Source organism: Lycium ferocissimum, chromosome 7 (assembly GCF_029784015.1).
Source record: "Lycium ferocissimum isolate CSIRO_LF1 chromosome 7, AGI_CSIRO_Lferr_CH_V1, whole genome shotgun sequence".
In the NCBI taxonomy this organism is placed as follows: domain Eukaryota; kingdom Viridiplantae; phylum Streptophyta; class Magnoliopsida; order Solanales; family Solanaceae; genus Lycium; species Lycium ferocissimum.
Genome location: NC_081348.1, coordinates 18294208 through 18308135, shown reverse-complemented (window position 1 = coordinate 18308135; position 13928 = coordinate 18294208). Strand labels below are relative to the sequence as shown.

At 36.7% G+C, this 13928-nt stretch overlaps 1 protein-coding gene across 4 annotated transcripts; it reads left to right on the top strand.

Annotated features, from left to right (window-relative positions):
• Positions 1-393: 393 nt before the first annotated feature.
• Positions 394-13533, top strand: LOC132063611 (uncharacterized). Of its 4 annotated transcripts, none has more exons than XM_059456246.1 (18): positions 394-614; positions 1260-1406; positions 1503-1593; positions 2428-2546; positions 3260-3450; positions 3542-3752; positions 4741-4981; positions 6299-6741; positions 7219-7318; positions 7519-7718; positions 8283-8654; positions 8827-8919; positions 8997-9215; positions 10133-10372; positions 10983-11192; positions 12013-12282; positions 12404-12607; positions 12856-13533. In XM_059456246.1, exons 1-18 carry the CDS (start codon positions 480-482, stop codon positions 13009-13011), a joined length of 3642 nt encoding a protein of 1213 aa, XP_059312229.1. In that variant the 5' UTR covers positions 394-479; the 3' UTR covers positions 13012-13533. The 4 variants fall into 4 exon arrangements, with proteins under 4 accessions (XP_059312229.1, XP_059312228.1, XP_059312227.1 ...); XM_059456245.1 differs by having other exon boundaries at positions 7516-7718; XM_059456244.1 differs by having other exon boundaries at positions 6299-6747.
• Positions 13534-13928: the final 395 nt, after the last annotated feature.

Genomic DNA, 13928 nt, shown 5'->3' with positions numbered 1-13928 from the left:
CCACAAGAATTATTCACTTTTTCTATTTTTTTCTTTATTTAAAAATCAACGTTTGATCATGATTTTTGAGAGATATTTTGAATTTTTTTCACTTTATTTGAAAATCAATATTTGGCCATAAAAATTTCAAATATAACTTAAAACTGTATATAAAATTTGAAAAACAACTAACCCTACTTTTACCTTTTTGCTTTAAATACATCCAAAATGACCGAATATTATTTGCAAAAATTATAACTTACATTACAAACGTTGAAAATTTAATATTTGTTACACTAAGAAAGAAAAAGGTTTAGCAAATATATTTTCAAGAGTCTCTAGTGTAGCATGGCCTTGTTAAACCCTTTCCGTAATCAGTCTCTTCTTTAAACCCTTTTTTAGTACCTTCTTCTTCTTCGCCGCTCCTCCGTGGTTTCTTGGTTTTCCAGTTGGAAACAGCCAAACCTAATTCCTCTTTGACTGAGTTTTGTGTTCTGCCAATGGCTATGGATGGAGAACAGTCCCACAAATCTCATAGGTCACGTCAATCAGGTCCTACAGCCAAGAAAAAATCAAAGTCTGATAAGAAAAAGAAAGGTGTTTCCGACGAAAACAATAAGCAACATAATCCTAAGGTACCCCTATCTTTAATTTCTTCTTTTAAAGTTTTTGTTCTTATATTGTTATGTTCATGGTTTGTCTACTGGTTTATACTGACTCTTTGACAGATTTATGTGTTGATGTAACTGGATAGGTAGATTGGTACAAGTTCAAAAGTTTTAGTCTTGTTAAATGAACTGTAATTGCTGGTGACTTAATAGTGTAAGAGCCTGTTTGGATTGGCTTATTTTTAGGTGCTTTTAAGCCAAAATAGCTTTTAAACACTTTTGTAGTGTGTGGGTAAGATGAAAAAGTGCTTTTAAGCACTTGTTTTTAAGCCAAAATAACAAAAATAAGCTCAAAAGTCATAAGCCCACCCAAACAGGCTCTAAATACTGTAAATAAGAAAGTTAATTAAGGACGTAAAATGAAAGGATAATTTGTCAATATTGCTCTTTTGCTTCCTGCCAATTTTTTCTTAAGACTAAAGATGGTCAGTGTTGGGATTTGATTATAGTTGAAAAACTCATTAAAGAATTTTGGAAAAGATTAATTGATACATCGTTGGACTTTGGAAAATTCATTCATTTTGGACCATAAAAAGGTGTCAGAAATTCATTATATTGGAATGGAGGGAGTAGTAATTTCGAGTGATTTACTTATATACTGTGGATGTGTAGGCATTTGCATTTAATTCCACGGTGAAAGCAAAGAAATTGCAAGCACGAGCTACAGAGAAGGAGCAGAAGAGGCTTCATGTCCCAACAATTGATCGGTCTACTGGAGAACCAGCTCCATATGTAATTGTAGTGCAAGGACCTCCCAAGGTTGATATCACATGTTTTTTCATTTACAGCTTTGGTTAGATGTCATTCGTTGGGTTTTAGATTTGATGTTCTTATGGTTTATGCTATTATATATAGGTTGGGAAGTCTCTGCTAATTAAGTCTCTTGTAAAGCACTATACAAAGCAAAATTTACCTGAAGTTCGAGGTCCCATCACTATAGTGTCAGGTATGGATTGGCTTCCGACATTGTTCCTTTTTTGAGTAGCTTAGTCCAGACATGAATAATTGGAAATATTAGAAAGAAAGAATGGATGCACCTAATCACATCTGAGATACTATGTTTCTGCTGTTATAAAAAAAACTGTTTATTGCAATATTTTAGTAACTATTGTTGTCAAAGCTGCACTTAAGCCTGGGAGCAAGGCACTTTGCAGGCTGGACGCTTTGCCTTGCTTATGTGCCGTTTCGGTGGAAGCACTAGGAGGCGATTTGAAAAAAAAATCTAGGTTAAGTTGTGAGACTCATGAGTTTTGCCTAGACGTCGACTCTAAATCATAAGGTGGCCGGATCATTTTAGTGTCAACTGTTAAGGAAACTCTTACAGATGGATGTGCTAGTCATTAGGAATTGGAAATTAGATTTTTCTTATAAGAGAACTATTATTTGAATTGCGAACTCAAAACTGAACTAGAAATAGATTGGAACGAACTACTATGGTCTCTATCCACCCATATGTTTAACTTAATAGGTAGTGTTTTAATTACTCTATCTATGGTTACTTATTCTTGAATATGTCTTATTTCCATCAATTTTGCATCTTTTTTCACCAAGTGTGTATTTTAGTTGAGCCTTGTTTTTAAAGACCGTAAAACAGGTTTTGATGTTTTTCTACGCTTTGGCAAGCATGTTTTTTTTTTTCTTCTTTTGACGTCCCAAAATAAGGTGTCAGCTTAATCAATTAGCAGAGTATTTATGCAGCACTGCCATAGCTGTAGTCTATTGTGTTTACGTGGATCTGTTGTATTGAAAAATTATTGTTAATTCATTTGTGACACTGTAGGTAAGCGGAGACGTTTGCAGTTTATAGAGTGTCCGAATGATATCAATGGAATGATTGATGTGGCAAAGTTTGCGGATTTGGCATTGCTTCTCATTGACGGTAGCTATGGCTTTGAAATGGTGCGCTTTTGTTTCTTAAGGAAAAAAAGAAGAAGACTCGATAAGCGTAACACTGTTCTAGTATTTTCTCATTGAATATGTAGCAACTCCTCTAGTCTATGGATGGGTTATTCCTAGTGAGTTAGGTGAGATTGATTATATGCTGATACTATTTATCATTAATGTAAGTAATTGATTCCTCCGTCTTCCAAATTTATCCTCTTTGTCCCATTTTATTCGACACACCTTCTCTCATGACATGCAAAAATTATTAATACTTCTAGAAAGCATAATACTTTATTACTCTAGGCATCCTTTATGAGCTTCAAGAATTTAAATCTAAACCATGATATTCTCAATACTCAATGATATCTAATCACTTTCAACAACTATTTTCAATGTTATCTTCTAACACTATCACTTTCATATGCAAGTCAAGCTAATTATTTAATTGTGTGTTTGATCAAAATGTCTCACAGAATAGCAGAGGGAGTATCAGTCTGATTCCTTGCACAAACTTAATTGGTTATATTAAAATTGACATTTGTTGCATGCTTCCATCTTGGTTACCAAGGGAATGTAGTTTACGAGGGTGTTATATTCTTTCTCCAGTACCTTTCACATTTACTGATTGGTGATTGGTGCCAACTTTATTGCCTCTGGGAAAAATGAGTTCTCTCAGCTGATAATTTTTTTTATAAGTAGACCTGTGATTGATTTAATTGCTTTTGCAGGAGACCTTTGAATTCCTTAATATATTGCAAAATCATGGATTCCCTAAAGTTATGGGCGTTCTTACACATCTTGACCAGTTCAAGGATGTTAAGAAGCTTAGAAAGACGAAGCAACGGTTAAAGCATAGATTTTGGACTGAGATATATGATGGAGCTAAATTATTCTATTTGTCTGGTCTTATCCATGGGAAGTAAGTCCCTGGCTTCCATATAGCATGCAGCGGTGATTTAAAGGAATATTTCTACTTAATTTCTGAATCAATAAATTTTGGTAATGAGTAGGTACTCTAAACGTGAAGTGCATAATCTTGCGCGGTTTATCTCTGTCATGAAGTTTCCTCCTTTATCCTGGCGCATGTCCCACCCTTACATTGTTGTAGATCGTTTTGAAGATGTCACTCCTCCTGAAAAAGTGCGCATGGACAACAAGTGTGACAGAAATGTCATTTTGTACGGTTATCTTCGTGGATGTAATATGATGAAAGGAGCAAAGGTCTGTGATGTGAATGCTTTGTTTCTTTTACTTTTTGTTCATTGGTCAGTGAATAACCTTTAGTGCTACGTCATGTGAAATAAAATTGTGATTTAACTACGAACTGGCTGTTTAAAGGCATAGAAGCAAAGGTTCATGCACCCATTAAGGTCATTTGCAAGTAATATAGTTTCTGAGAGATGGCATAGCAATATGCCTAAAGTGTTATGAATGTTGGTTGGCTGTATCGGGCTACAAATATATGAACTTTAAGAGTGACAATACCACAGAGCTGGTACAAATATATGAACTTTTAAGAGTGACAATTCCACAGAGCTGGTTCAAAGACTTGGAGAAAATCATCAAGCTTAACGTTCAAATGCATATTATGTATCTAATGGATAATATATAAATTTTTGGCTATAGTTTTAGAAATTTTTAGAACCATCCCAGCCTGTAAGTTATCATTGTCAATTTTTATTTTTATATTTTTTTTAAGAACCATCCCAGCCTGTATAGTCTGGATTATATTGGAATGGAAGGGGTAGAAGGTGCTTGAAGACTAGTACAGATTTTGAAGTATAGATGCTTAGGGCCTTTGGCTTTTTGGTGTAAACTTGACATCATGTATAAGGAGGAAAAAATGAGAGACTCTATCAATCTTTTGTAGATTTTGTACAAGGAACCTTTTGTAGCATCCTGCACTAGCTTAGTGCTTGGCATTTCTCTTTTGAAGATCTGATTCACTTGTCAACAAAAAGAGTTTGCGAATTCTATTGGTAGATGTACTAGTGAAAGGGAAAAAGCTATGGCCCTTTCATAACAAAGTAGAGAAGACCGGAAAAAATGGAAGCCTTTGGGATAAAAACTCAATGAGTTGTTAATGATTCATGTGAAGACGGTGACATTTTATATATACCTAGTTATTTTATTATGTCGTTTCAGCTAGTGATTTAACAGTTTATTTCTCCCTTGTCTATATTCTAAAGCCGCTTCACAATATGACCAGGTGCATATTGCTGGTGTTGGTGATTATAGTTTGGCTGGTATAACAGCATTACCTGATCCATGCCCTCTACCATCTGCTGCCAAGAAGAAGGGACTAAGGGACAAGGAAAAGCTGTTTTATGCCCCCATGTCTGGATTGGGCGATCTTCTCTACGATAAGGATGCTGTGTATATAAACATAAATGATCACTTTGTCCAGTTCTCTAAGGTTGATGAAGCAGCTGCCGTTAGGGCTCGCAAAGGTACAATATGTCCACTATGTTTATAAGAATCCCAATTTTTTTAATCGAAGAATTCCAAATTTTCTTAGCTTATGGGGAATTCACATTCCCTAATTAGTTCATCAAGATAAGCAACATGCTACTGGCTGTCTTCTGGTATCCGGAATTTAAGTTTTACTTGTGTCTTGGTGGTTTGATTGACACCTTTGTGTATACTATATCATTTGGGAAAAGAGTTATGGTTGGCTGATTACTATTCTTTTTTAGCAGATCTCATCATGTAAGATTGTGTAAGTTGGGGTTTAAATAGAAAGCCAGTTTTTAGCCTGTTTTCTTGATGAATCTTGTCTCTTCTGAACACCTTTTTCGTTATAACTTTTTTGTTGTTTGAGTAAGTTTTTATTCATAAACAGCACTAACTGATACAGCTTTTAGATTTTCTGCTATTACCAAATTAATAGGCCTTGAATGTTGTTGCCCTCCTTTTCTTGCTCTGGATTCCTTCTGTTCCAATCAGTTATCATAATTTTCGGGTGAACTCTACTCATTATTGGTCAAGCGACTTAAATAAGAAGAAATTTTGATTATAAAGTCTACTCTTGTGGTGGTGTGTCTGTGTCGTCCATTTTCTCCACGTTCTTTGTCTCTCTCTCTCTTTCTCCTCTGCTCATGTGTATCATATCAGATCACACAATGGACAATGAAGAACTCTTGACTAGAGCTAAGCTGCATCACTGATCAGATGTTAACATGTGGAGGAGTGTCCTATTTTCTTAGACGGTGTTACCGTGTTAGAAGTTGTTGAGAATTCCTATATGTCGTAAAAATCAAATATGCCTTTTTGCCATTGCGTAGATATTGATAGGACAGGAATGGTTGTTGATAACCTTATGATCCTTTCAAAAACATGCAGAAAAATGAGAAAAATGGAGTTTTTGAAAAGAAAAATACTATGCAATACGCTTGTTGCCTTGAAGAATATAAGCTTGGATGATTTTAAAATATTCGGATATGTACATCCATTTTAGAAAGCTCACAAAAATCATAAACAATCAAGCTGCTTTGGATAAGCTAAGAATAAGTCAATTAATTATTTTAAGCACAAAATGCACTTGGATACGTCAAAATCCATTTTATCAACTTATAAGCCAATCCAAAAAAAATTCTCACCTGTGTCACACGTGGATTTGCGGCTAGTTTTCTTCATAATTCTGGAATAAGGAAAATATTGGATGTTGAGATCACCTTTTTCCTACATGCTATATGTTTTTGTTTATCTTTTGGGTTACACCTTTTGGCAAGTCATTTTCCACTAACCAGTATTATCTCCTTGATCAGGGAAGGGCAATGATGTTGGAGAGGCTTTAGTTAAATCACTTCAGAACACAAAATATTCAATTGATGAGAAGTTAGAAAATAGTTTTATTTCCCTTTTTGGGAAAAAACATAATCCATCCTCAGCAAATCCTGCTAAAGCTGATCAAACTTATGGTTTGGAGCCTGCGGAGCGAGATCAGTCTGGGTTAGAACTCAACAGCGATGGATCAGATGAAGACAGTGATGCTGAAGATTTGAATGAGTCGGAACCACTACAGTTAGACCGAACTCATCCTAGGGATTCAAAGAAGAACACCTCTGATGAAAGTTCTGAGGAAGAAGATACTATTGGATCAAAGAAGCACCCAGAATCTAGTAATAGTTTCAGGGAACATGTTGATTTCCATGATGGAAGGATGAGAAGAAAAGCTATCTTTGATAATGATAATGATTTTGATGAAAAGGTAAGCGTATGACATTCATGATCTCCCCTTAGTGCCTCATCTTGTCTATGAGGTGTTTCTGTATTGCGGATAAAAAACAAGTAGACAGCTATCTGTACCAGATATTAAGGAGGAAAGCTTATGCCTCCTTTTTCTGGTTTGGAGAAATCTGATAAACTTGTTTCCTTCCACCTCTTTAAGAGCCCTGAGAAGTGTGCCAGTTTTTTTGGGGAACAGAGGTTCTTTTCGTGAAGAACAGTGTTTTCTAAAACTCATTAATTACCCTTTCCCATCATTGATATAAACCTAAGCAGCATATTATTGTTCACGTGTTAATTCAGATTAATTTTTTTAAGTTGGTATGTCTTCACTTGTTGATATGCTCTGAACTTAATTTTTGAAGCAACTTACTCTCTCGTATACCTGGTTCACCGTGTGGTGGAAATGGAGTTTGAAATGCGTTAATATGGTGTATTTATACTATATCATTTGATCCAGGATTATAGTGAAGAAGATGGCGAAGAGGATGCACAGGATGAGGAAGTGCAAGATGCTGATTTTGAGGACACTGATGAGGAAAATGATTTCGATGCAGATGGTAGGTTTTTTTATCTTTATTAGTACAGGCATCATCCTCTAGGTACTTTGATCTCCATTTAGTATTTCATCATCCTCTTGGCGTTGCAGTAAATGAAGTTCCTAACTTGCTGTAAAATAGCTTGCTTTCTTTCCAACCCCTTTCTAGTTACTCCAAATCTTTCATTTCTTACTGGATCCTTTTTGTTATTCTTTTAGTAGGAGAGGATACGGGCAATGCTTCAAGATGGAAAGAGTTCCTGTTAGAAAGGACACGTGAGCGCCAAAATGTTAATCTTATGCAGCTTGTATACGGGGAATCTGAATCCAAGTCAACTACTAAAGCTGACTTGCAGCAGCATGGCACTGAAAACGATGAAAGTGATACCGAGTTCTTTGTGCCAAAAGGGGAAGGAACTAAGGTTTGTCCTTATACAGCTCATAAAAAAATAACCCTTTTGATGGTTTGCTTTTGGCCCATGTGATATCCAGCTAAGCACATTGCGTGTCCATTTATATGTGTTATGGGAATCATTGTCTATAATAATTAGTATTACGATTTCAGAGTATCCATCAGCGACAGTCTAAAAGATAAGGAGAGGGATTACTCAATCACGTGGCTACCATGTCTTTCATCCAGTATTTTGAGGGTAGCTTGATTTAGAAAATGCTGTAATATCTTTAAATTTTGTCATTCCTACTTTGTAACCCTAAAGTGTATGCATTAGAAGTATCAAAATGACTTAATTGTAGAAGAAGACGTGGTAGTCATGTGGAGGGACCAAACTAAGCATATCAAAAGGTTGAAAGTTGTTATTTGACTAGAATAAAGCTATATTTATCAATAGTTGAGGGCCAAAAAAGATGCAATCTTCTCAATGCAATTAAATATAGCTCTTCCGCTGCTGTAGTCATTTTTTATTTTATCACTACCATTTTGGTAGGAGTTGAAATGACTTGTCTAATTATTGCATTTCTTTATGCAGAAACCAGAAGAGCGGATGGATGATGATAATATTGATGCCGAGGACTGCTCCAAATTTGTAAATTTTGCTAGTCAAATTGACTGGAAGAATCAAGAATCAATTGAAAGTATCCGTATCCGTTTTGTCAGCAAAGGCTGGTCCAAAGCGGCTCGTGGAGGTGGCTCAAGAGATGTCGATGGCAATGATGATGTTGGGGAGGAGGGCGAAGATCTGTTTGGTGATTTTGAAGACTTGGAATCAGGTCAGAAGTATGAGAGCCATGAGATAGGTGATGCTGGAACTGATGATATGATCCGCAAGGATGATGAATCAGCAGCTGAGGAGCGGAGGCTAAGGAAATTGGCACTTCGAGCAAAATTTGATTCTCAATATCCTTTTATTACCTCATTTTTCTTTCCTTTTCCTTCCACTCGACCCTTCATCTTTCATTCATCATCAAATAACTTCTGCTCTCTAACTATGATCTGTTTTAGGAACAGTTGTGATCTGTGATTTTCTGCTTGTCCTTGCAATTTGTTTATGACCTTAACTTCTTTGTACATATGGTGGGTCTGATTCCTCCAATGAGGATGAGGCTATCAAACCAGACACAAAGTCTCATCGGGGTCAAGCTGATGGAAGTGGGTACTATGATAAGGTGAGCTTTTGGTCAATTACAGCCAACCACAAAGTGGGGATGCATTTACTTTAAAGCTAATCATGCCTTATTCACAGTTGAAGGAAGAGGTAGAGCTTCAGAAACAAGTTAATTTAGCAGCACTAAATGAACTTGATGAGGACACTCGGATAGAGATAGAAGGTTTCAGAACAGGAACTTATGTTAGACTAGAAGTTCATGGCGTCCCTTCTGAAATGGTTGAATATTTTGATCCTTGCCATCCGATTCTTGTTGGAGGTCTAGCACTTGGAGAAGAAAATGTTGGATACATGCAGGTAAAAGCTCCTCTTTGGTTATGTCCAATTCGTTTCTTTTTTCCTCTTAGTGTTTATTTACCCCATAAAATGGCTATTCAATCTTATCCAATTGTTCTTTCTCTAAACAGATGAAAGAACTAGTATTCACCTCTTTAGAAGTTTGTATCTCCTCTACAATATATCTATGAGTAAAACTTGAACATTTTATTGTAAGCTGTCAGTTATGAACAGGTTTTATGGATGGATTATTAATAGCCAGTCAGAGAGGCCATTACATAGTTATGGCATTATGAATGCTAAAAGACACAACAGACTGCTCAGATAGGGTCATAAGAGAGAAGTTTAACCTGAAACAATTTTTTGAGAGCCTATCATCTTTGTTTACAGAAAGGAAGATATTAGTTTGCCCCAGGAAGAACTAGCATGTCCATTAGGTTTGTTTGATTAACAAGATATCTTTGCTCAAAATAACATATTTACTCTTTTTGTCAAAATTCTGTTTTATTGAGTTTAAGCTAGGTATAAAGCTTTCCTTGTTTAAGCGAATTGCCCATTAACTAGCAAAGTTCTGAAGATGTGACAGTAGTAGTTTTATAATACCCTGACTGGTAGTCCCTGTCACTCAACAGCTAACTGCAAGTAGAAGAGGCAGTACTGAAGAAAAGGAGTGAGAGGTTCTGCCCTGTCATGCATTTATGCAGTACGCTTGAATGACTTATGAATAGAAAAAGAAAAGATGTTTCTCTTGCATAAATGACATGATTGTGAAAGTTAATTCATCGTGGTGGAATTTATTTTTATCAATGCTAAGGCTTAATTATGATATGTAATTGTACAAAGTTAAATTTAGTGAATGAAAAATCTTAATTATGATCTTTTGAATGAGTGTGTAGTTGCATCCTAATTACTACTGGAGGAAACCGTCTTTTTTTCAGGTTCGGTTGAAGCGGCACAGGTGGCACAAGAAAGTGCTGAAGACTAGGGATCCAATTATTGTTTCTATTGGTTGGAGGCGCTACCAAACTGTACCTATTTATGCTATTGAGGATCAAAATGGTCGTCATCGTATGCTCAAGTACACTCCTGAACACATGCATTGTCTGGCAATGTTTTGGGGTCCCCTTGTGCCTCCACACACGGGAATGATCGCTGTCCAGAACTTGTCAAACAATCAGGTAAGGTGTCACTTATAGTTGCCTATGATTTATTTTAAGTCCTTATGAAACAATTAGGTAAGGTGTCATATTTTAGGTGCCTTGGCCTCGTTAATGGAAAGTTGGCTGGAAATGCATTCAGCAAGTACCAAGCTAATCTGTTATGATCCGTTTCCCATTCTTCCCTTGATGGAAGTTTTAACTTTACCAGTTTAGCAATGCAAGCGCCCCTAGGGCTTTGGTTTAGTGGTAAGAGCACAACACGTGATGTGTGAGTTAGGCGCACGTCACGGGTTCGAACCTTTGCCGTAGACAAAAGCCTGGTATTTAAGTTGAGAAGGGTAGAGGGAGCGGGCCCGTTATTCACCGATTTTCGATCCTTGTGCTATTGGCTTGGAGATTTCTCGTTTATTAAAAAAAAGTTTCATAATTAATGACTGAGAGACGCTTTATCAGTAAACAGTCTTATGTCAAAGAACAAATTCCTTTTTTTTCCTTTTGAACTTTTGCTTACTTTTTGTTGGATGGGGAGCAGAGTGAGGGTGTGGGAGATCTGCAGTCAATATTTTTATGCAAATACAGGTTGATCCTTCCTCTGTACTGATTGTTTTACCTTTTTATATCTTTTCAGGCATCCTTTAGAATCACTGCCACTGCAACTGTGCTAGAGTTCAACCATGCAGCCCGAATAGTCAAAAAGATCAAGTTAGTTGGTCACCCATGTAAGATATTCAAGAAGACAGCACTTATCAAGGACATGTTCACTTCAGATCTTGAAATAGCTAGGTTTGAAGGTGCAGCTGTTCGAACTGTTAGTGGAATTCGCGGGCAAGTGAAAAAGGTAGTTTACCACTTTGGATATCATCTGAGTGCTGTCTCACTTTGTTTCCTGGTATTCTAGCTATGGATACTTGTGCTTGACTGTAAAGTGACAGGACTTATTTAGACAATATAATCAAGTCGGAAGAAGATATTTTCTTGTCACTTTGTCTAGATACCAACTTCTCATTTTCGCTCCCACCATCAAAATATTAAACGACCATCAAGCAATCCAAGATTAAAAAATTATACGCACTAATTTTTTGGGATCAACAAATTTAAATAAATTGCACCCTGATGGTATTCAACAACGTTTGATCAGAGGAATAAACAAATATGAGATGTTACTTTTGGAGATTCTGACTACTCCTGATTGAAAGAATATAATAAATACACGTTGATTTGTTGAGGCAAAAGATATTTAGTATTTTAATGTTCTAACAAAGCATGGACTTACACACACCACAAAGATGAATTCTTTGAAAAGAAAAAGGTGCACATGGACCGGGGGGTGGGGACTTCATCCGTGGTTGCCTGCTTTTGCTTGTTATTCGAGGTTTCTTGTGGACTCTTTTCTCTCCATACCCATGGGCTCTCCATGGAGCATTAGTTTGTGTTTCTTGTAAGTTCTAGCATAGACTTGGCATTTTCTTAATAGTATTTGTCATGTTGTTTGGAGGAAGATGATTTAGGGTGCCATCTCAAAAGTTGCACATGTTGCAAAGTTATCCACCACAGAAAGTTGTGAAGATGTAGTTGAAGCAGTTCTACATGTTTAGGGATGGTTTTTACTCTTGTTGTTTAATTCATTTCCCTACTTGTGTTGTTGGTGTTAATCTTAGGCTGCTAAAGAAGAGATCGGTAACCTTCCCAAGAAGAAGGGTGGGAGTGCCAAAGAAGGCATTGCTAGATGCACGTTTGAGGATAAGATCCTTATGAGTGACATTGTTTTCTTGCGTGCTTGGACTCAAGTTGAAGTTCCCAGCTTCTACAATCCGTTGACAACAGCATTACAGCCACGCGACAAAACTTGGCAAGGAATGAAAACAGTTGCTGAATTAAGGAGAGAACATAATCTGCCAGTGCCCGTCAACAAGGATTCATTATATAAGGTGAAATAAGTTATTTCACACATTTGTTAATAACTTTCATATTTACATTCTCAGTTTCTGTGTGCGTTTTTTCTCCTGCTGACATACGCCTCTCTGCTTGCTATGTTGTTTGATGACACAGCCAATTGAGCGAAAGCTGAAAAAGTTCAACCCCTTGGTAATTCCCAAGCAACTACAGAAAGGTCTCCCCTTCAAATCTAAGCCCAAGGATACTCCAGCTCGGAAGCGACCACTTCTGGAAGATAAGAGGGCTGTGGTGATGGAACCTCATGAGCGTAAAGTGCTTGCTAATATTCAACATCTTAGACTTATTCAGCATGAGAAGGTATGGTCTCTCCAACTGAACCAGTTAAGACTCGGTTTTACTACTAGTATAGTACTTTCGTGGCTGTAGCTTGTGGTCCCTTGTCCATTAGGACCTGTTAACGGCGAGCTCTTAAAGAGCTATTTGGACAATTCACCCTTAAGTGACACAGTTCTCTTAGCCTCTCTGCAATGTCAGTTTTACTGATTGTCGAAGCTTACATCTGTTTGGATATGAATTGTACGTTCCCCATTGTATGCATTTTGCAGATGAAAAAGCGCAAGCTCAAAGATGACGAGAAGAAGAAAGCACTTGAAGCAGAAAGGACCAAGGAAGAGCAACTCTCAAAGAAGCGACAGAGAGAAGAGAGACGAGAAAGGTACCGCGTGCAGGATAAAATGAAGAAGAAAATCCGCAGGGAATAACTGGGTCTTAGTTCTTCATAGACAACGCCTGAAACAGTTTGTCCACCCAGATAATCGGGTCAATCTTGCTGGAAGAACTGAGAGCTTGGTTGACTGCCAAACTTGGCTCCATATCATATAAATCTGCAGCATCAGAGACGAAGTGTTGTCATCAGCTAGCAACAAAGTGAGACTTTAACGTGTTTGACCAACCACTGGATCTTTTGTTATCCTTGGACCTCAGCCTCACGGTGTACCATGGTAGATACATTCTGAAAATGGAAATATTGGCCAAATTTTTGTAGTTTAGGGAAGTGATAATATATCATTGTAATTCTATACAAGATGTAATAGTGGCATGAATATGCAATGCACTGCTTAAATAGCGGCATGAATATGCAATGCAGTGCTTATTCTGTTTTTTCTATTCTCTCTTCTTCAATGTATGTGAAGTGGCAGCTTAGTGCTTTTGTTTATTGGCTTCTCCTTATGTAGATGGAGAACTGTTTGCTATTCTACAATATTAAAAAAAGAATTCTAAATATACACGTCTCATGTGAAACTAAAGATGAATGTTTCACATATAACTAAAAAAGTACAAGTCTTTGTATGTTGCTAATATTACTCGAACTCATTGGCACGGCTGGACATCTAGAATTCAAATATTCAGTTCCATTGGATTAATGTGATACTTCATCTACTCCATCATGTCATTTTCTCCCTTTTCGGCTTTTTCTATTTGAAGTCTTTTTAGTTTTGTACTTTTCATTGACCCTTAATGACAAGTTCTTATAGTTATAAAAATCTCATGGCACTAAAATTAGAAGTTCTAAATGTGCAAATGATATACATCAGGAATCAATCTTTCTTAATTTTTCATGCAATCATACTTAAAATAAAACCAAGGGATTATCAGTTTTAACTTAAACCTAAATGAA

Bases quoted from the DNA above. Each gene is read 5' to 3' on its own strand.
- LOC132063611 (XM_059456243.1), top strand. From the start codon at position 480: ATGGCTATGGATGGAGAACAGTCCCACAAATCTCATAGGTCACGTCAA. The intron at 3,753-4,740 runs GTCTGTGATGTG...CAATATGACCAG, and splicing joins ATATGATGAAAGGAGCAAAG to GTGCATATTGCTGGTGTTGG. The intron at 9,216-10,132 runs GTAAAAGCTCCT...TCTTTTTTTCAG, and splicing joins AAAATGTTGGATACATGCAG to GTTCGGTTGAAGCGGCACAG.